The 19,890-nt window shown below is 51.6% G+C and overlaps 9 protein-coding genes across 9 annotated transcripts; 6 read left to right on the plus strand and 3 right to left on the minus strand.

Moving 5' to 3' along the window:
- Window position 1: 1 nt before the first annotated feature.
- MGL_2665 (uncharacterized protein) lies at window positions 2-2,155 on the plus strand (the record flags this gene model as incomplete). Its single annotated transcript, XM_001730231.1, has 1 exon — window positions 2-2,155. One exon carries the CDS (start codon window positions 2-4, stop codon window positions 2,153-2,155), a length of 2,154 nt encoding a protein of 717 aa, XP_001730283.1.
- Window positions 2,156-3,810: 1,655 nt separating this feature from the next.
- Window positions 3,811-5,814, plus strand: MGL_2666 (uncharacterized protein; the record flags this gene model as incomplete). The annotated part of the gene is made up of 1 exon (XM_001730232.1): window positions 3,811-5,814. The coding sequence occupies one exon, from the start codon at window positions 3,811-3,813 to the stop codon at window positions 5,812-5,814; it is 2,004 nt and encodes a 667-aa protein (XP_001730284.1).
- A 293-nt stretch (window positions 5,815-6,107) lies between these two features.
- On the minus strand, window positions 6,108-7,394 carry MGL_2667 (uncharacterized protein; the record flags this gene model as incomplete). Its single annotated transcript, XM_001730233.1, has 1 exon — window positions 6,108-7,394. The coding sequence occupies one exon, from the start codon at window positions 7,392-7,394 to the stop codon at window positions 6,108-6,110; it is 1,287 nt and encodes a 428-aa protein (XP_001730285.1).
- Window positions 7,395-7,913: 519 nt separating this feature from the next.
- MGL_2668 (uncharacterized protein) lies at window positions 7,914-8,693 on the plus strand (the record flags this gene model as incomplete). Its single annotated transcript, XM_001730234.1, has 1 exon — window positions 7,914-8,693. The coding sequence occupies one exon, from the start codon at window positions 7,914-7,916 to the stop codon at window positions 8,691-8,693; it is 780 nt and encodes a 259-aa protein (XP_001730286.1).
- A 781-nt stretch (window positions 8,694-9,474) lies between these two features.
- Window positions 9,475-10,312, minus strand: MGL_2669 (uncharacterized protein; the record flags this gene model as incomplete). The annotated part of the gene is made up of 5 exons (XM_001730235.1): window positions 9,475-9,719; window positions 9,780-9,973; window positions 10,011-10,092; window positions 10,128-10,248; window positions 10,304-10,312. The coding sequence occupies 5 exons, from the start codon at window positions 10,310-10,312 to the stop codon at window positions 9,475-9,477; spliced, it is 651 nt and encodes a 216-aa protein (XP_001730287.1).
- A 508-nt stretch (window positions 10,313-10,820) lies between these two features.
- On the plus strand, window positions 10,821-13,088 carry MGL_2670 (uncharacterized protein; the record flags this gene model as incomplete). Its single annotated transcript, XM_001730236.1, has 1 exon — window positions 10,821-13,088. The coding sequence occupies one exon, from the start codon at window positions 10,821-10,823 to the stop codon at window positions 13,086-13,088; it is 2,268 nt and encodes a 755-aa protein (XP_001730288.1).
- A 387-nt stretch (window positions 13,089-13,475) lies between these two features.
- MGL_2671 (uncharacterized protein) lies at window positions 13,476-15,860 on the plus strand (the record flags this gene model as incomplete). Its single annotated transcript, XM_001730237.1, has 1 exon — window positions 13,476-15,860. The coding sequence occupies one exon, from the start codon at window positions 13,476-13,478 to the stop codon at window positions 15,858-15,860; it is 2,385 nt and encodes a 794-aa protein (XP_001730289.1).
- Window positions 15,861-16,130: 270 nt separating this feature from the next.
- Window positions 16,131-17,159, minus strand: MGL_2672 (uncharacterized protein; the record flags this gene model as incomplete). The annotated part of the gene is made up of 1 exon (XM_001730238.1): window positions 16,131-17,159. The coding sequence occupies one exon, from the start codon at window positions 17,157-17,159 to the stop codon at window positions 16,131-16,133; it is 1,029 nt and encodes a 342-aa protein (XP_001730290.1).
- Window positions 17,160-17,998: 839 nt separating this feature from the next.
- Window positions 17,999-18,304, plus strand: MGL_2673 (uncharacterized protein; the record flags this gene model as incomplete). Its single annotated transcript, XM_001730239.1, has 1 exon — window positions 17,999-18,304. One exon carries the CDS (start codon window positions 17,999-18,001, stop codon window positions 18,302-18,304), a length of 306 nt encoding a protein of 101 aa, XP_001730291.1.
- Between the last annotated feature and the right edge of the window lie 1,586 nt (window positions 18,305-19,890).

Consider the following 19,890-nt stretch of genomic DNA (forward strand, 5'->3'; position numbering starts at 1 on the left):
AATGGACAAGTTGCAAGAGGGTTCAAGTGTACAAAAAGATGGTACGAGTGGTGATTCCGCTGCTTCGCTCAGGGAAGAGACGACAAGCGGGATCCAGGAACGTGCTTTAGGCATGGACAAAGCTCCGTCAACCCCCCCTGCAGTGTCAACAACTCAGCCACTCACCTCCCCTCAACGCTGTAAAGACACGACGACTTGTTCTGATATTAGTCCGACACAAAAAGATATGGCACAAATCGCGACTACGTCGGCGTCAGCGTCACGAAGTCTACAAGGAGCGTCAGTCTCGAACGAGAACACTAGCAAGGAGACTGAGCCATCTCCTGGATCTTTGGTGCCGTACCGCCCTTCGGATGCTACTTCATCAGCTTCAGGCACGACACATTCTATGCAGATCGACGCGCCCTCTCACGACAAACCAAAAAAGCGTATTTCACCTACGGTCGTCAGTGAAGCAGCATCAACTGCGTCTGAAGATGCGAAAGAGAATGCGCCAGCGAACAAAATACAGTCTTCTGATAAGTCGCCTTTATCTCGCATTTCTTTGCCTCAGCATCAAGCCCATCATCACGAGATTGAACCAAAGCAGACGGCTACATCTAAATCGGCACAGCAACCAAGTCGTAAACGAGCGCGGAGCCCTAGTCCCGTTGAACCTGCTCCAACACCACCACCAGCACGACCGACAATCCGTCTGGAATTGGCGCTTACACATAAACCTACAAGCAAAAGCGACTATATCTTCCAGATCCCAAATTTGGCCGTGGACCAGCTACAGGACCAACATCCTGAGTGGACTGCGTGGTACAAGACGACTTATTTGGATCAGAGCCACGTTTCCGCATCGCACGAGGTCGGCTTATCAGCACAGGAGCTCCACGATCTTGGTGGACTCGCAAAGCTTTTGCACAAATATCCGTCGGCAACCTCATCCTCACAACCTGCAAGAAAAAGACGAGTGGACGAATATGACGTCGGCTCTTACGACACAAAGGATCCATTCGTTGATGACTCAGAGCTCGGTGTTGATGAGCCTACGCACATTGTACGTACACGAGCTGATGGTTTCTACGTGGCCCGAGGCCCTGTAGAGTTGGCACGAGCCAAGTCTAGCTCAGTTCCGTCATCCCGATCTGCCTCCTCGTTTCGCTCAAGTTTCGGAGCCAGCCTGGGCCGTGGATGGGCTGCTGGGCGCACGAACAAGCTCTTGGCAAAACGTGCTGCATCTCGTTCGCAACAGCAACAACCTCGACATGATCAGCAACCACAGCCACAGTCGCAGCAGCCGAGCCAGAATGCTAGACAGGGTGTGCCGGGTGAAATTTCCGACAGCACTACGGCCTCACTGGGACCAGAGACAAGGTCAGGATCTGCAGCTTCGTTGACGTCGGGTCCTGCTCCTGGTCCTGTAGCCAGTTCGTCTTCAGCAGCGCCTCTAGCAGGGGGATCCTCCGCCATGTCTCTAACAGCACCCTCTTCGTCTTTGTCTTCGGCCTCGCCCTCGGCTTCAGTTTGTGCGCCTGGACTTGCCTCATCGACTGATATAATCGACAAGAAGAAAGACAAGTACCCAAAAAGACCAGTACATCCGCAACTGCAAGCCATGTTCGATCAACTTAAAGCATTAGTTAGCAAGGCTAGTTTTGCGGTCAAGACCAAATTTCCTCCAGAGCTCAAGCCACCATTGATTGAGACCGCTAAGGTTGCAGTTGAATTGGACGAGTATAATGAGAACTTTTTCAACTACCTTCCATCTATCTTTCCATACAATCGTTTCACCATGATGAAGCTGACGAAGCGTGAATTCTTTCACAAGCACATGGCGTATTTTAAGGAATTGCAGGAGGAGCATATCGAGAAGCTTTCGCAGCTAATAGAAGTGCATTTTCCTTCACAAGCAGCGGAATACGAGGCGTTATGTCGAGAACGAGGCGTCGAAGGGAAGGATAACACTGACCATGGCGCCGATGATGACACGGAGGCGGCACCTGATGAGTCACGGACTAGCATAATACAGCCAGAGGCTGACGATCTAGTGAAGCGGTTCCGCTGGTCGGATGACATGCGTGACACATTGTTTACAATAGTGACAGTGGAGAATGCCATGAGCGAAATCCGGAATGAGAAGTTGTACGTTTCTCGTCGGTGGCAATAGCTGAGGCCCTGTGAATCACTAATGTCAAGGAAACTGGAGAACTCGCCCGACTCATACAGCGAGATCAATGCCCGTAAGGCGATCTACAAACGCGTACGTATACAAGGCCTTCTACTTATCCAGATTGCCGACTTGTTCCCTCAGGACGGCTGGGTCAATACGACACATGTGTCACGAGAGTGTACGTCTTCATGCTCGTTGTGCCAATGTGCTGACGAAGGTCCAGATGGCCTGGTGAAAAAGCGCCGTGATCGAGAAGAAGCTATGGAAGAAGCTTTTTAATTTCGTTGTCTCTGCTATGCATTGCAAATGTCAAATGCTTTATGGATCTGTCACCATAGAGTCAGCACCTGTGTCGTTCGGCTCTTGCGCCGGCGCTTTCATAAATGCATCAAGCTCTGCATCCAGCTCTGCCGCTGAGATAGATGCGCGTGATGCTCGCTTATTAGTCCGACGGCGTGCATTGTCGCTTTTTTGCATGCGCCCTTCCGTACATGGCTCTCGTCGCAAAGCAAGGCGATCAGCCAAGGATAAGGTTCGGCGCGGACGTTGTTGCTGATGTTGTGCACCACGAGAATCGGGTAGCGGTCTCGTATCGCCCACGGTAACTATGATTGTTTCACCTTTTGCCTGTGCACCGTCAAACTCGTTGTGTGCCGTGTGTGCATCAGCCTCGTTCTCATACCATACAGATGCACGCCCCGTGGACCGGCCAGAAGCGTCATACTTAAATCGTATTAGACATGAATCCCTGACCACAGCGTGGAACGTACCTGAAGGAGAGGTCCTTTTGCTACCGGACCTACTTGCACTAGCAAATCATGCAGCTCAGCTTCAGATACGTCATAGTGCAAGCCTTCAATCGTAACTTTGGTGCCATAGCGTATACCTTTCATCTCTCTATCGCCACGACCGTGGTCTTTGCTATAGCCTACATCACCCGACCAAGCAGTTCGGCGACGCCTTGTTGAAGGGTCTCGTCCCAATGAGTCTTCATCAAACTTATCATGTGTCCACGCCTCATCACTTTCTTCGGCATGCCGTTTTCGTGTTGTTTCATACGGAGCAGAGCGGGCATGACGCGATCTCCTTACACCATCCAACGATCGTTGCCATAGTCGTGATGGCATAGGCAATTCACTTATATGACGACGAAAAAAATGTTCAAGTTCTACTCCGCTTTCGCCAGATGTCCCAGCGCACACACACGCAATACAGACCAATTGCTTGTGTGTGTACTGGTCAATGTAGTTGAAAAAATGACCTATTCCACTCGAATATCGACCTCTCCACATCCACACTCCCTTGGTGCCTAGACAACCACCGGTCGGATCGGAGGTGGGGTACGGTACTAACGTCCGTAAGAGACCTGTGCGCAGGCACTTCCCCGTCGCGCTTGATCCTACTCCCAGTACGCGTGTGCGTGCGCGTGCTTCGCTCAAACTTGGAGAGAGTGCTGATGTCAGCCTATGCAGGCCACGTGGAGGGCGGCGAACACGATAGAAGATTGGAAGCTTACGTGTCCCAGCTGCTATTAGTCCCAGTGCCAACGTGGAATCTGCAAGGCAATCCGAGAGCGTGGACCTATTAATGAGCCGCGCGCCCCTCACATCTTAGCTTCCTCACCCACCCTGAAGATGTTGGTTCAGGCGAGGATGACGATGATGAGCGTCCTATTTGGACTTCTTTCGCTCCTGTCCCTCTCCCTGCTGCTATCGTCGACCCCATATGCGGGCTCGGCTGTAGCCGCACAGGACAAGCGTAGCGAATATGGCACGGTCATCGGTATTGACTTGGGTACGACCTACTCGTGTGTAGGTGTCCAACGTCAGGGCCGTGTCGAAATTATTGCCAACGATCAAGGTAACCGCATTACGCCATCGTATGTGGCATTCTCGAAGGATGATGAACGTCTGATCGGTGACGCAGCTAAGAACCAGGCTGCTCAAAACCCCGAGAACACAATCTTTGATGCGAAGCGTCTGATTGGTCGCAAGTGGGGTGAGGCCGATATTAAGAAGGATATCAAGCACCTTCCCTTCAAGCTCGTTGAGAAGAAGGGCAAGCCAGCGATTCAGGTGACTGTTCATGGCAAAGAGAAAGTATTCACGCCCGAAGAAATCAGCGCTATGGTGCTGCAGAAGATGAAGGACACAGCCGAGTCGTACCTTGGCCACAAGGTCACCCACGCTGTTGTTACGGTGCCTGCTTACTTCAACGATGCGCAGCGTACCGCGACGAAGGATGCCGGCACGATTGCGGGTCTGGAAGTCCTGCGTATTGTAAATGAGCCGACAGCGGCTGCCATCGCATATGGTCTCGACAAGAAGGAGGGCGAGTCCCAGATCATCGTGTACGATCTGGGTGGTGGTACCTTTGATGTTTCGCTCTTATCCATCGACTCTGGTGTGTTCGAAGTGCTTGCCACCGCTGGTGACACGCACTTGGGTGGTGAGGACTTTGACAACCGTGTGTCGGAGTACTTGCTCAAGCAATTCAAGAAGAAGGAAGACCTTGATGCGTCTAAGAACAAGCGCAGTGTTGGTAAGCTCAGGCGTGAGGTCGAGCGTGCCAAGCGTACGCTCTCGAGCCAGATGAGCACAAAGATCGAAATCGAGAGCTTCTTCGAAGGCAAGGACTTGTCTGAGACACTGACGCGTGCTAAGTTCGAGGAACTGAATGCAGACCTCTTCCGCCGCACACTCAAGCCTGTTGAGCAGGTGCTCAAGGATGCCGGTGTGAAGAAGGACGAGGTCGACGATGTTGTCTTGGTCGGTGGCTCTACCCGTATCCCGAAGGTGCAGCAAATGCTGAAGGAGTTCTTTAACGGCAAAGAACCATCGAAGGGTATTAACCCAGATGAAGCCGTCGCATGGGGTGCGGCTGTCCAGGGCGGTGTTCTGTCGGGTGATGAGTCGCTCGGTGGTGTCGTGCTGATTGATGTGAACCCGCTCACGCTCGGTATCGAGACAACCGGCGGTGTGATGACCAAGTTGATTCCACGTAACACAGTCGTGCCGACCAAAAAGAGCCAAATTTTCAGCACGGCTGCTGACAACCAGAACACTGTGCTGATTCAGGTGTTCGAGGGTGAGCGCTCGATGACGAAGGACAACAACCTGCTTGGCAAGTTTGAATTGAACAACATTCCTCCAGCTCCACGTGGTGTTCCTCAAATTGAGGTTACCTTCGAGGTTGACGCGAACGGCATCATGAAGGTGTCGGCAGCCGACAAGGGCACCGGACGTAGCGAATCGATCACAATCACGAATGACAAGGGTCGTCTCTCGAAGGAAGAGATTGACCGTATGGTCGCTGAGGCAGAGGAGTTCGCGGAACAGGACGAGGCTATTCGGAAGCGTGTCGAGGCCGTGAACAACTTCCAGAACTTCATCTCGATGCTGCGCACCCAGATCACCGACAAGGAAGGCCTGGGCGGTAAGCTCGAGTCGAGTGACAAGACTACTATCCAGCAGCACATCAAGGATGCTGAAAAGTGGATGGAAGAGAACGGCGAGTCTGCCGAGGCTCAGGACATCGAGGAGCAGCTCTCAGAGCTCCAGGCGGCCGTCTCGCCTATCACTGCTAAGGTGTATGGCGCCGGTGGCGGCAGTGGTGCCGGCTCGGATGAGCCCCTGAACTACCACGACGAACTTTGAGCTCAGCAAAATGACATTCTCGTAGAGTGACTGGCTAAGTACGTACAACATGTATACAACTATGGCATGTAGATCCGCAAATGGATTATGATGGTCAACGGCAACACTTTTTCACATTCCTGGCATGAAGGAAGCTGTAGCCAGATTCAATATATATACAGGCTCTGCTTCATAGGCTATGACGTCCGCATACCAAGTGCAATGGTGTGCCTTGCGTAGTTTGCTAGCATAATGCATTCAGAAATCGTTCGTTTGTCAAGAAGCACTTTAAAAGAAGCTGCTGTTCAATACTACTACAAGTTATAGATCGGCATCAGTTGTGTGATGCTCACGCCTTGACGACACAATGGACACTCCGGCTTCTCGCTTAGCCACTCTTCAATACATGCCCAACAAAACACATGGCCGCACTCCGTGACGGCACTATCCCCTTTCTGAGGTTCACGTCGATCCATACACAGTGTACAGCGAAGAATCTGGCTAGAGATCGCTTCCAATTGTGCTGTCCTCGTTCGAATGGCCGCCTGTGCTGCATCAAAGTCGCGGCTTTCTTCCTCCGTGCTGACTTGCTCCATTCCTAGATCCGCCGGCTTGACTTCACCATCGGCGCATGGGTATATCAGCGGAAACGTGTATGGCTGCGGCATAAACATACCAGGCTCCCTTGTTACGACAGTACCGTCGTGAGGGAATACTTCCTTGTCATCAAGCTTCAAGTGTGGTTTTTGATTCGGATTTCTAGAGCGAGAGGCAAATATGACATCTCTCACGGCTACTCCCCCGTTCGCTCGAAGTAGCCGGTTCCGCCACATCAAGCCGAGCTTGACAAGAAATTGAATCGTTAGAAGTACACCTAGTACCTCATAGGACATTGGTGGAGAGCCCGGCCGACGCGCACTTGCATACATGTAGTCCGCACCAACGAATCGGTGAGCTAGGGTATAATACCGACCCCAAAGGTAGAACATGGCGAGCTGCGCTGCAGATACGTAGGCAAAGAATCCATGTGATCCTGCGAGTTCATGCGCGCCCGGCAAATGTCTCGAAAGCCAGTGGATAAGCTCATCGACTTTCCACCGCGACCAAATGCGAGAACATAACGTTGGATTCTCCATGCCAACGATGCCCATACTTTCTAGCTGCTTCTCTTCCTCGCGTTTCTCATCGTTCAATGCACCCACCCGAACGACCCACGCACGTACTGCGCTGTACGACCGCGCTACTATGTAGGGGGCAACAACGTACAGTAGAAGAAATGCAGCACGGCGCTTGGCACTCACGATGTGACCCGTCTTACGGTGCCGCATCATCGCATTAACATACTCTTCGCCTAACGACTGTGCCCCATTCAATGTGCAAAGGCCAAAGTACACTAGACTTGAGCCGAGGATCAGTAGATTTTCATATTTGTGAGTAGCGCGCGACCCAAACACATTGATCGCAAATTCCTTGAGTTGCTCATGAAATGCGTCACGGTAGTATGTGTCCTTCTGGTGCAATCGCACGATTTCGGCCTGTGCCGAGCGTGGATACCTGTATCTAGCAGGCGTGCTGAGGCTCGTAACTTTCTCCTCTCTCATCCTACCCCAGCCCGCCACTGGAATGTAGGGCTAAGAGATAACGCAGACACCTCGAAGCCGTGATTGTCACGTGCACATGCGCATTCGAAGACGGATATGGCTGTGACGTTTGGACCACTTGTGACATGTTGATTGCTGTAAATCTTGCGCAATTTGGCAGTTTGTTTTTGTGGAGAGGCACACAGCCATGCGGATTGCACGAATCGCAACCAGAGCCCTGGTCATTTCGGACAACTTAGCTGAAATGTATCTATGCCATGTAACACTATTACGTGTCAGTCGCCACATTGATTGGCTCGGTCACATGCGCATGTTCAAAAAAAGCACTATGCCCCATGCCACGTAACACATATTCTAAAACATCGTTGGTGCAATCACACACTAGAATCAACACGGACATGTTCTGGCCCGTTCCAACGGGTATTCACAGCCGCAGTTCGATCGTCCGGCGGCCTGTGCGATCATTCAAATTGCGCGCCCCAAATCCAACTGTTACCTCTCAACCACAACTCTTCCGAAATGTACGCAAAGTCATTCTCGATTCTCGCTCTTGCTGCTGCCTCTCTTGTGGCAGCCGAAGACTTCACGGTGGCCACACCACCTTATGTCCAACAGTGCTCCCCATTGAAGATTACCTGGAAGGGAGGTGAACCTCCGTACAGGCCATTCATCACGGCCCCAGGCAAAATTGATGATGTGAAAGAGAACCTTGACGAGACAAGTGACACCTCGACTACTTGGAAGGTGACGATTCCACAAGGCCAGAAGTTCACCATCAATATTTGTGACAACTCTGGTCAGTGCCAGGCTTCTGGTGAGGCTGGCCCGGTAGGCAAGGGTGATGACAGCTGCATAAACGGTGGCGGTAACAAAGGTGGCAGCAGCGGTGGCGGCGGTGGCGCTGCTGCTGCTGGCGGCGGCGGTAGCAGCGGTGGTAGCAGCGGCGGTGATGACAAGAAGAGCGGCGATGGCGACGACAAGAAGAGCGGCGGTGACGACAAGAAGAGCTCGAGCTCTAGCGACAACAAGTCTTCCAGCTCTAGCGGTGGCAAGTCGTCGAGCAGCAGCGGCCAGTCGAGCACGGGCGGCGGAAGCGGCGGCGGTAGCTCGTCTGCCCAGCCAAGCTCGACTGGTATGGGTGGTGGCTCTGACGACAAGAGCGGTCAAGACAACAAGGAAGATGGCAGCGACAACAACGGTGGCGAGAAGAAGGGTGATGATAGCGGTTCCATGTCGTTCAGCGGTGTTCCGGCCGTTGTCGCTGGTGTTGTCGGCGTTGTTGTGGCTGCCCTGATCTAAGAACTACATCTTGGTATTAGTCATTAGTTTGAAAGTCTTTTGCTAGTATATCTATTTTGTGAAATTTTTCTCGTTCATAATATTAGTAGTTGAGGAGTGAAGTGCTTGATAACATCGTTTTGTGGGTTGTGATAGTTTTTCGATGGGAGGCCAATCAAGTTTGTATGAATGTGCGATGGAATCGTTTGTATTTAGGTCTTATTTAGGATGACGAAATGTAGCTGACCATTTTGTATCGAATGATGCGGGGGGCTAACCCTGTTGGACGTGCCTACCTCAAAATGGGGCATTTTTGTCATCACGATGTTGTTGAATCATGCGGCAGCTGTCGCTCGACCTCGCAAGGTACAATGTTTCAAACACAAAAGATTGGGCGGTACGACACGGGGATAAAGGCAGCCGAAAAAGCCACTAAATCAGCGCAACATGGGACCCGCCTATTTATCGATATTGGATGTAGACACACAATCCTATACGCCACCGCACACTGGACATGCATGATTGTTGTCAAGAAACGCACACATGCGAAACGTGCAAGAGAACACTTGACACAAGACGCAGTTCCAATCCCTATGTCATAGGCTACACATGATGAGATGAATAGAACGCCATTCGAGAACCATGGATTTTTGGGATGTCAAAAGAAGGGCGAGGAAAACAAGTATGATGGAATAGGAGAGCGAGCGAGCGAGTGAGAGATAGAGAGAGAGAGAGAGAGAGAAGAAAGAGAGGAGTAACTGACGTAAAAACCAGATAACTTTGTGCAACACAGACAGTGTCTTTACATCGTGACACACCCCTTGCAGCAGCTCTTATCCACGCCACTATCACGTAAAGAATCTGCCGCTAGTATACCATTCTCGCCAGGTACTTCCTGGGACGATACTCCACGATAGCTTGTTTCTTCTCTCATAAACCGACGGATTTCCCGGACAAGGTCATTGAAAGCCTCGTCAACGTTTACTCGCTGCTTTGCGGATGTTTCAACAAAAGGACAGCCAATGGACCTAGCCATCGCATAACCTTCTGTAGAGAGCGTCAGTAACACACACAAACGAGAGGCAGCGTAGGTTAGAGTGTACATACCTGCTGTACTAACTTGTCTTTCACTCTCCAAGTCGCACTTATTTGCCACCATGACCATGGGGAAATAGTCTCTATCTTTCACACGTAAGACTTGGCGGTGAAACGTGGCGATTTCTGCAAAAGAACTTCGACTTGTAATGCTGTACACAAGCAAGAAGCCCTCGCCTGAGCGCATATACTGTTCTCGCATTGCACTTGTGCATAGTCAGTCAAGCATACATGTATACATACGAATACTCTTCTTGACCAGCTGTGTCTAACACGTCTAGGAGTGCGACTTCATTATCAATCATGCACTGTTTGCGATACGAGTCTTTTCGTAAGGAACAGACGTTCACACACACGTACCTTCAATGGTTGGATCATATTCATCAACAAAGTGATTCTGACTGAATTGGATTGTCAAAGCAGACTTTCCGACGCCGCCGCCTCCGACGACCACAAGTTTGTATTCACGCAGAAACTTGGCCTGGGGTGTTAGCGACACACGCACACATGTCAAGAGCACGTCAAACGCCACATACTTTGGACATAGTGCTAGTTTCAAGCAATGCAATATCCCAACCTGAGCTTTCTCAAACTAACGTGGTCCAAGCACCAGTGATATATTGCCAAGGGAGTATGTATTGGCCTCGATGTGACGCGCGGTCAATTGTCTGAAGTCGCTCGGATATGACTACGTGTGGAGCGATCATAGAGCGATCCTTGTCCCACGTGACTAAGAAGTGGGGTACGGCTCGCGGTGGCGCGGATGGTGAGTGTGTGAGTGAGAGGCTCAAATGTGGGAATGCAATAAAAATAGGACTTTTACAAAAAGATCAGCTACCGTTACGAGCGTGAGGTGTTGGAAGTTGTGGATTTGGACGAGTGGGGGTGAAAGAGAAGGGCAGGTCGGAAAGTGTAGTACTGTTGTATTGGTCGCGCAGGGCACAAAAGAGCACGCGCTTTGAAGAAGAACGAATGTTACTCGATCTGGCATCACCGCGTTCTTCATCTTGGAAACCTCGATGGGAATGGTGGCGCCGACGTCCTGCAACATTTATGACATCTGACATGAACGATGCATTCGATGGACACCACGAACGGAAATATGCTGTTATAGTCGACGCGGGATCTTCGGGATCGCGCCTAACGGTCTACTCGTGGGAGAATGTTGCACAAGAGCGTGCGACGAGACTCGCTTATGGATGGCCACTAGATGTCTTGCCTCGAGTCGAGCTTGGCGCTGGACCTAGTCATACTCATGCAGCTCTATCGCAAATTAAAATTGAACCAGGGCTTTCGGCCTTTGAAGGACGAACGCACGAGTTGCGTGCTTACTTGGACAAACTTCTCGCACATGTACGCAAGATTGTGCCGACTGAAGCCCTTCCTCAAACGCCTATCTATATCCTCGCTACAGCTGGGATGCGACTCCTTAAGCCAGAGGCTCAGCAGGCTATCCTTCTTGAGACATGCCGCATTATACGAGAGCAGCCATTCTATTTTGAGCCTTCTTCACACGATTTCCTCGGAGCTGACACGAACTCGGCATGTGACGGGTATGTAAGGGTGATATCTGGCGAGGAAGAGGGGCTCTTGGGATGGCTTGCGGTGAATTACCTGATGAACGAGTTCCGGCCAAGCGAGAGGACATACGGCTTCCTTGATATGGGTGGCGCAAGCGCACAAATAGCATTTGAGCCGCCAATACAATCTAGCATGCAACAAAATTTGTTTGAAGTTCCACTGCATCGACTGGACTCGTCTGTGGACACACATCGTGTTTTTGTCACGACCTTTCTGGGATTTGGAACGAACGCTGCACGTACGCGGTACCTATACGCTCTGACGGAACGTCTCGGTCTACATCCAACGTACGAAGACCCATGTCTCCCCAAAGGGCTGCATTTGCCTCTCCAAGATGGCACTAGGGTTGCTATGGGGACTGGGTCGTATGCAGAATGCCTTTCGGAGCAGCTGCCATTACTAGATCGGCACGCTGAATGCAGAGAACCACCCTGCCTATTTCATGGTGTGCATGTTCCGCCAATTGATTTTCAGTCAAGCTCATTCGTGGGCGTGTCCGAGTACTGGTACAGTTCGGATGATGTGTTTCGTTTGGGCGGTATGTATGACCACGACCAGTTTCATTCAGCTGCCACGGAGTTCTGCGCTTCTGATTGGCGCGACCTCGAGTCGAAACTGCAGCGTCATCAGTACCCTGAGCAGCTGACACTGAGTCGACTCCAGATGCAATGCTTTAAGGCTGCATGGATGTCGACGATTCTTCACGAGGGTCTTCGGCTTCCGCGAGTGTCGAATACGTCGTCGTTCCAGAGCATCAATCATGTACGTGGCCTCAGCGTGAGCTGGACTCTGGGCAAGGCACTGCAGGAAGCCAGTCGAGACGTCGAAATGTCGCAGTTTCCGCCTGTGTCATCCAGAAAAGCAGTTGTATCGAATGCCATAACAATTGTGCTCCTTGTGATGGTATGTATCGCCATTTGCGTGGTTTGGCGCCGCATGTATCGCCGCCATGGCCGCTGGACGCCTCTGTCTACCAAAGGGGGAGACGACGATGATCGCGCTGAAGAGCACAGCTTGGTCGTAACAATGCCGGAGGACTCACATGTGGCAGAAGAACAAACATGTGTAGGTGGCGGTAGCGCTGCCGGCACCAAGGCTGGCTCAGGCGGCGCTCCTCAAGGTTTTGGTTCGCTTGGCCCAGAAAATGTGTATGAAATCGATCGGTGTGACGACAACGAGCATGGACAGTTTACGCCACATTCGCTCGACGAAACCACTCTGTTTGTATCTCAACCCGCTTCCTCATCGCGCCGGTCTAGCACTGTGCGTGCGATACCAAAGCAGGCTCGGTTGGGAAACGATGACCTCGAGCTATCTGATCCGTCCAGCCCTTTGCCAGGTCGCCGAGGATCTTTGCCACCGCGCGTGCGAACACCAGGAGTGCCATTGACCGCGTCTCCACGCTTGAGTCCACGGAGCAGTCATTGGATACGTCCTAATTCACGCATCGATCCGTCCGTCCTATTGTCGCCCCTTGCGTCCACGCACGAAAAAGATTCCACCTCGGACTCGTATGTGATTGCGACTGCTGTTGCCCCTAGCCGAGCCCGAAGTCCAGCACCCTCCTCGGCTACACATATACCAGTGCCTATCGATCCGCGTCCGTCGCCGGTGGCCAGCACACGCACGAGCCCTTCGCATTTGAGCACCACGCCTAATCAGGCGGAATTCCGCGGTCGTGTGTCGCCAGGACCAGGGGCATCACCACGAGACAAGTCGCCAAAGTTCCTTCGTTTGTAATATATGTATGTGTACCTATGTAAAATGCAAGTGTGCGGAGCCCAGAGAGCCCCGCTGTCCAAGATCTACTTAGATACGTGCCAATGAGCGTTGTTGCTGTGGCACATGATCTTCCATGGAAAAGTGGAGTTGGGGGCCCTTGCGGGAGAGGGGCAGCGGGGTGGGCGTCGATCGGGGCTGAGAAAGCTTGGCTGCCGGTGGTTGGTTGTTGTAGCTTGGTTTCGTTTGCCTCCCACGTACGCGTGTGGTTCCTACTCATAGCGTGGGCGTGCCTTGCACTACTCGATTCCGATCGGGCCACGTCATCGTCGTAGTGTGGGTCGATTGCATTCTGTGCGGCTCCATCGCTAGCGTGAGAAAAGGTATTGACACCCAATCTGCGCGCACATGTCGCGGATGACAAACAACTATGGTGGTCTGCTGGCTGAGTACCTGAAGTCGCCAGACGATCTGGCCAAGATCCCATCGCTTCGACGCAAACTCGTGCAGGAGCACGCCTCGCTCTCAGCGAAGCTGAAAATGGGCGCTAAAGATCAGCTCGAAGCGACGCGCGAAGGGCTCTTGCAACTGCAGTCGACACGCCGTGAAATTGCTGGGATCCAAGAGATTTTTTCCCAGATTGAAGGTCTATGTCAGGATCCCCGTGACGGCAATAGACCGGATGGAACGCAGAGCTTCCGTCTGATCAGCGAGCTGTCGCAACTCCGGCGTGCGCTGGTGCAGACAGAAGAGATCCACCAAAAGTTTGAAGCCATGTCCCAAGACGTGCAGATGCTCAGCAAAGTCTTGCGTCAGTATCAGCGCGATATCATGGGCCCGGCTCCCGAGCTATTGGCCCTGCACTATAAAATCTCGCGCTGGGAAACGTTTCGCAATGAGGCTTTGCACCTAGCTGGCACGAGTGCGCGTGATACGCGAGAGCAATTGATTGCTATGCTAGCGCCCCTGGAAGATTTGCTAGATGCGTTCGAGTATTATATCATCTCTTTGTTTGCTCACACACTGAATCTTGCGCGATGTGGACATCAGAGTGTCGTTGTATGTCTTGTGAAGATCATGGAGCGTGAGAACCAAGAAGATGAACGCACTGCCGCTATCCGCTTCGCCAAGCATGCCAAGATCGACGGTGCTGCACGCTTTCATGGGATTGCCACTTACGGTCACAGCATCAAGCTGTATTGGCACAAGTTTCAGGACACACTTCGTGTATCTGCTCTGCAGCGGCTGCTCAAAGCGTGGACCAGTTTGCGAGAGCCAAGCCCTGCTGAGTTGTATTCACAGATCGACTGGCTGTATGACGAACTGGACCAGGCTCGAGCATGGCTTGTGCCTCTCTTCCCCCCGACATGCAACGTCTTCAAGATGTATGTGCAAGCGCATCATCGTGCTCTTGGCGAGCTGCTGCAAGCGCAAATGCCCTTGGATGAAGTAGATGCAGCCTCACTGCTCGAGTTGTATCATGTGGCTCAAGAGCACGAGACTCGTTTGCTCAAGAAGAAGCACGGCATCGACGCCAGCTGGCTCGAGCCTTCGCTGTTGGGTGGTCGTGAGCAGAATATCATGGACGACTATACCGGGCTAATAACGCGCAAAATGGACGACTGGACGGCGACGCTGATGTACGACGAAGTAAATGCATTTGTGCATCGAGAAAAAGCGCCCGAGGAAACGAGCGAGGGTATGTACCAGCTGTCGTGCTGTGTGATTTTCTTCCGTATGATGAATCAGCAGCTCGATCTTGCTGCCGAAACCAAGAACGCCGACCTTCTGTTGCGCGTCGTGGACCATGCATGTGGTGTTATGCACCAGACACAGGCAACTTGGATGCGCACAGCCCAGCAGGAATTTAAGAAGCAGACAACGGCCAAGCAACCGGAAGAGGTCAATGGTGGCCTTGTTGAGTACCTGATTGCGCTTGCGAATGACCAGCTCGCTAGCGCTGACCAATGTGAGCAGCTTTTACACCGTCTTGTGAACCAGGTTCCGTCCGAGAACCGAGGTCGTGTTCGGGAGCTCCTGGACAATGCACTGAACGGCTTCTTGGATATCAGCAAACACTGTTTGCAGCTGCTAGTTGACATTGTGCTATTTGACCTACGACCGGCCTTCAAGGACATGTTTACGTTCCCCGCTTGGTACATTGAAGGCACTACGGCTATGATCACCGAGACGGTCCGCGACTATGCAGGCGATTACGCTGCACGATTAGATCCCAACCTGTATGATGTGCTCTCTGATGACTTGTTGATGCGCTTGCTCGCAGCGTATTTGACGGCGCTGCGTCGCTCAGCGCGTCTGCGCATGCCAAAGGCAGCCGAACGCTTCGGTGTTGATATAAGCGAGCTAAGCAATCTCATCTCCTTCATGCGTCCGGGTGATGAAGCCACTTCACGCGTCGAAGTGCTGCACATGATCCATGCGATCCTGAGCTCGTCTTCGTCGATGGTCTTCCTACCATACTGGACTTTTGCCAAGGCACATGGGCCGAACCTAGCATTCATCGAGGCAGTCCTGCGTGCTCGTGACGATATGGACAAGAACGACGTTACAGCCGTGCTAGAAAGTGCCAAGCGCAAGATCCGACAAGAAAACTTGCCTGACGTACCCGAGGGAGGCCCGACCATCATGAGTGCCGTGTCCCAAACACAGGCTTCCGCCTTCTCCAATCTGTTCTCAAACTGGCATGCAGGCCCAGATGGCGATACTTGGAGCGCATTAGCGCAGAGCGCACAAAACTACCTAGGCGCAGCCGGATGGCGTCGCGACGCATAGCTAGACTGCAAACTAGCTCTGTATGTATGTATATATAGAGAAAGAAAATGTATCTCGCAGCCTCACTTCCTGCTCACGTATGGCAGAGGGCTGTTGTACAAGGGTGTAGTTCGTGAGCGAAAGATCAAGGTGCCGACGGAGAATCACATATGGCTAAAACAGATGATCGAGACTGAGCGGGCATGAGGAAAAGCCGGGCACACACACAGAGTTTTTTTTTTTTCATACTTTTTGGAAGATGTTTTCCAGCATCTGCATTGAAAAGCAACTTTAGTCTTGGACTCGGAGGTTTGCCACTCCTTCTGACGGAACATCATCTTCCTGCCGACCTTGCTCCCAGCCAGCGGGCATATACGTCGTCATGTCCAAAGCGCCATCGTCATCGTCATCATCCTCATCAGCGAACATCTCAGGGTTAAGAGCAAACATCTCACGACCGCTTAGACCAGCCATCTTGTTGGCCTGTGCTTGCGTGGCCTTCTTGAGACGCATCGCTTCTTCCTCAGCTGCCTTCTTGTCCAGGCGCTCCTTCTTCCATTTGGCAAACGATTCTGGCGTCACAGGCGTCAGGTTGGATCCAAGCTTGTGCCGTGCACTTTCCAAGAATTCCTCTAGCGAGATTTCATTGGCCTTTTCAAGAGCCTCACGCTCTTTGCGCTCAGACTTCAGTACAAAGCCTGGCGGCAGGGCATGTCGATACATGCACTTTTCGCCTCCATTCGGGCACTCCCAAAACCATCCATACTTGCCGTCTTCGACAGCCTGCAAAAAGTATTTGCACACTTTGTCCGTGGTTGTGCGGGGGTTACCGTGCTTCATGTTTATGACCTTGTTCAGACGATCTTGATCCCACTTATCCATGGTATCGTTCTTCTTATCGTCGTCATCCTTTTGGTCTCGCGTGTCAGTGTACAAGTCTTTCTTTTGGGTTTTGCGCTGCGCATCACTTGAGTGCGAGAACTTGCACCGCGATCCTTTGTCACAACGGCCCGCTTTCCAGAATGCACAGGTCAAGCTCTTTGGATCAACGCCGAATGGGACATGTGGCTGCACAATCGGCGGACCTTCGACTTTCATGCGCTTCTCGGCCTCGGCTTTCACGCGTTTTTCCTCTTCGCGTCGCTTCTCTTTCGCTAGTGCTTCACGCGACTTGCCGGTCTGGCTTTGCTGCTGCTGGATAACTTTGATTTGTTGCTGTGCCTTGGCACCCTTCTTATTCTTCATACCAAAGGTCTTGTCGACCGTCACTTTCGGCGCTCCGCCGCTATTGCCGCCACCACCTTTCTTCTTAGGAGGCATGATGTGCTTGTTAGAGTATGATACGGTGCGTTTGCGTTGACTTGGCGAAGAAAAAAAAGAAACTCCCCATCCCTGGTACTCTGTCGGCCGACAGCAGAACAAGCGCTTATGTGTACCAACAACTTGGCAGAGTTGACATCATGGGTGCTCGGGCCTGTCTGGGAGGTTTGTAAAGAGCGAAACCTCCACAGGTATATCAGCCATGGTGATAAGCGACGCACGATGCTGTACTACCTGCCCACCTTGGTCCCTACAGAACTGGTCAATCTTAAGAATCAGGACAGGAGAACGTGCTCAGGCCCAGTTCCGAAGTGGGACCGGTGCGTACAGTGTAGTCGATACCTTTCCTGTCAACTGCAAACTATGAAATCATTCTTACATGAATTGTCCATATTTCATAGGGTGTAAACATTTCAACTCGTAGCACGGTAACCTTGCAATGAAACGCTGAGAAATGTACTTTAGCTAGTAGGATCGACGCCAATTCACTCCAACATTCGTCTTGCTGCGCTTGTGCTCACTGGAGGCTTAGTAAACTCAATTCCGGTGTTTTGCAAGTCTGCCTCGACGTTTCGTGCGGTGTCACAAATCTTATCGGTGCGTTCATATGCGAACGCCGCGCCCTTGCGACACTTATGCATTCCTAGGTCGTACATGATTACTAATACCAGGAGTGTCTATGCAGGAACGCCCAGGAATGTGCACAGGTATAGCCAATCCTACTGCGTATCCACATTGCGAAAGAAGGCGCACATGGGCAGTAATTGACCTTGAGAATAAGGTATAAAGCTTAAGGTTGGTATACTCCCTCAATCCGTCTTCCAGCCTTCTTCTACAAGATGTTCCGTTTCCTTTTCGTTCTCGCTCTTGCTCTCGTGCCTTTCGTACTTGGCCACGATGACCGCTGGCTGTACTGCTTCCACAGGGACACAGACAAGTCGCCTGATCTTCAATGGAGGATTGATTTGCTCGGCACCATCAACGTGTGCAAGACGCTGAGCAGTGGCTCGATCGTCCCAGCAGACCACAATGCCTGTGTCATGCAGCCATTCGATGTCCAGTGGTTCAAGAAGCGCTGTGAGGCTATTCAGGGCTCCTCTGGCGTCCACCGTGCAGGCGGCTATTTGGTCCCCAAGTTGAACTGATTCTCCCATCGCCTGGTGAAGATTAACTCTTCGCAACACTTCTCTCGTTTTCGCATGTATCAATATTCGCAGTTTTATCCTCCTTCCCCCCTTTTTTTTTTTTTTTCTCATCGTGACTTCATTCTGGTGTTTTTTATTGCAAGGTTATGCTACGTAGTTTAAGTAAATGCGCGGTTGATTAGGCACTCGCTGAACTTGAATTTTTGGTCTCAGCTCTAGCGCGACATTGTGATAAACTCATCATGGCGTATGGGAATTGAATGACTATATTGACCTCCGGCCTTTAGTGACTGACGCTTTTGTCGTCCAAGTGTTCGGGCTAGGAGCATGATGCTGGTGTGAATGCGTAGTACCGTGAAGACGGCGCACTTGGAAAATAGAGAGTTCTTCATTGATGTCGGAATCAGCGAGAGTTTTCGAACACCCAGACCTTCCAAGCGTGGATATCGAGCATCAGAAGAGAAGTGCTTGGTTGATTATGCTCGTCGACGCATCCACCTTATATGTAGCGAGCTGTTTTTCAGAATTTCTAAATAAAAAAAAAACATTTTTTATGTATAGGCGCACATTCAACCGCTTTGTCCAAGTTAGATACAATGGCACGAAATTGACTAGTGCCCGTATGTCTTTGACGACAGCCCGCACTCCAAGAAAACGAGCAGGCACTTAGCGCCATCAAAAAAATTGCCCGTTGCAATCTAGACAAACATCATGCACTTGCACGATCGTGATAGGACGGAAAAGTCGGCATGCGATCGTTTTCGAATAAGCAAAGTTTAAATTTGTCGCGGAGTGATGAATCGCATGTGTTGTTGTCTCGTTTCATCCTGATCCGGACGTGCGAGCGACATTGATGCTCTGCTTTGCTCGGCGTCCAGGAAGTGTGGAGCTTTTGACGCATGTGAACAGAAGCCGTACTCACTTCGTCTTGTCTAGCTGAGGTACTCTCCATACATCATGATTCCCGGTAGGTATGAAAAGTGGTACATTTTGAAATTCGGCTCACGTCCATGCTGTCAAGTATGCAGCAGCCTTGGCGCGTTTGAAGCTGGCTTGCGTTGGGTGTGGGACGACTCGCACGGACCACAGTGGCACATAGACTCCGAAGATTCATGCTCGGCCGATGTAAGAGGAGCAGCTCCTGTTACGTCTTTCCACAGGTTGGTGGCTGGGCTCACTTTTGAGACAACGCGACTGAGTGATCGTGAGTCGGTGTGCGGATCATGTCGCTTGGAAGCGACTGGTCCTCCAAAGAGTGGCCTGGTATCGAAAAACACCCCCAACTTCAACAAAACGAGAGTATAGACGAAGGATGCGAGTCGGAGACAATGACGGCACCGGTCTCAGATGACGACGATGACGGTGATGACGATGATACATGGTCCAAATCGTCTGTCGATGACAGTATTTCCCTACCAATTTCGGATGATGCACCTTTGCCACCTGCACCGACGGGAGAACTCACAATTGCATCCATACTAGCACCAGGCGTGGCGTGGCACCGACGCGCTTTTCTGATTTCAGCCGTGTTAGCGATCAACATTGGCTTACCATTTATCAACGGTATCATGCTTGGATTCGGCGAG

Source organism: Malassezia globosa, assembly GCF_000181695.2.
Source record: "Malassezia globosa CBS 7966 chromosome Unknown mgl_sf_6.1, whole genome shotgun sequence".
NCBI lineage: Eukaryota > Fungi > Basidiomycota > Malasseziomycetes > Malasseziales > Malasseziaceae > Malassezia > Malassezia globosa.